The sequence below is a fragment of the Aplysia californica genome, unplaced genomic scaffold (genome assembly GCF_000002075.1).
Source record: "Aplysia californica isolate F4 #8 unplaced genomic scaffold, AplCal3.0 scaffold00754, whole genome shotgun sequence".
In the NCBI taxonomy this organism is placed as follows: Eukaryota; Metazoa; Mollusca; class Gastropoda; order Aplysiida; family Aplysiidae; genus Aplysia; species Aplysia californica.
The window spans coordinates 99,695-101,142 of NW_004798024.1; the positions used below are offsets into that span (position 1 = coordinate 99,695).

The window sequence follows — 1,448 nt, forward strand, 5'->3', positions numbered from 1 at the left end:
TCCGTACGCTTTGCATAGTTGTCCATAGTTGTCTGTCAAAATTATTTTTTTGAAAAATGCTGAAAGTTTCAAAGAGATCTTCGCTCTAAAAGTATTCTAAAATGTGAAGAATACAACCCCGGGAGTACAAAATGACCCCAGGGCGTACGGATAGGGTTAACATATCGCGACCTCAGTGCTTTCTTGTCGTATTTCCATTTTTGTAAACAGTGAAAATGTGACTTCTTCTTAAGCTCACTGTTTGTTATGAACTGTTTTTACTGTTATTAAAAACGGAGATACGATAAGAAAGCACTGAGGTGGCGATATATATGTGCAACTTAAAATTCAGAGTGTTGCAAGCCATCAGTACACGATAAAACAATTTGAGAGAGAGATATAGTAAAAGAATTTCTAAAACAAATACAAATTATGACGTTTTATTTCATAAGAAACCCTGTCAGGCGTCCGTTTTGTCCTTCGGAAAGGCAATTTACATGAATTTTTATCACTTCACCGCTTCACCCGAATGGGAATGTTGAGGCTACCCACTAGAGACAGCAAACGATCTTGTCAGTTTGTTAGTGTTTCAAGTAGCCTACTTACGCTGTTAATTTCATCAATATGGAAGGTGAACCAAGGTTTATCTTAGTTCTGGTTCTAATGTAAAATAAAAACCACCTGTGTGAATTCTCCATTAGGCTTGACTGTCAAGATTCCCAGCCTCATGTCGGCCACATACAAGTTGCCTTGCTTGTCAGCTTGGCACCCAGCCGGAATTCCCCCATCCCCATCAACCTGAGGCTCACACAAAATAGTTTCCTGCAAAAAATAAAATATTCATTAATTTGAAATTCATGTTTCATCTTTCAAAGAGTGGTTAGTGTATTATTATGACGGCAATTTCAGTCCTTATCCAATAAGAGGTCTAGAAGCAAGAAAAAAAAATATCGACCTACATTCACTTTCATTTCAATGAAAAGTGGAGGTCGTATCCCGCATCATACAGCCCTCAACAACAACAACGTATGAAATGAGCACTCTGTACAGCCAGCCTACACCGCATTCTCTAACCCTCTTGCCTTGATCTGGGCAATGGCAAAAGGCTAGACATGATATCACCATCTTCCCATTCAAAGACAGCAAATGCCTAGAGACGTCAAATGTTTGGTTTCATTCTCGCCGCTATCGATCACCCATTCAACTTCCACCTCTGACAGTGCTACGAAGAAGGTCAAAGAAGACAACAAGATCTAAAAATACCCTGACTATATCGATATCAACAGCAAAGACTTTGTCTCGGAGGCCATCATAAAGCCCTCTTGATAATCCAGCTCCTTCACAAAAAGTCAATCAGAGGTTGACAAACGCTCCTCTGGCAGAAATGTCTTTAGGCCATTCCCAAAGGAGGGACATTAACATGTTCTGTTGCACAGTAGAATTGTAAATGGGCTGATTCATCACTGTCT

General features: G+C 39.8%; 1 protein-coding gene across 1 annotated transcript in view; it reads right to left on the reverse strand.

Annotated features, from left to right (window-relative positions):
• The window catches only part of LOC101854446 (diisopropyl-fluorophosphatase), an 8,200-nt gene extending 7,380 nt beyond the window's left edge, over positions 1–820 (reverse strand). The window contains exon 1 of the mRNA XM_005109189.3: positions 661–820. Within this exon, the coding sequence (XP_005109246.2) occupies positions 661–708 (48 nt within the window). The 5' untranslated portion in view covers positions 709–820. The remainder of the gene's footprint in view (positions 1–660) is intronic.
• Positions 821–1,448: the final 628 nt, after the last annotated feature.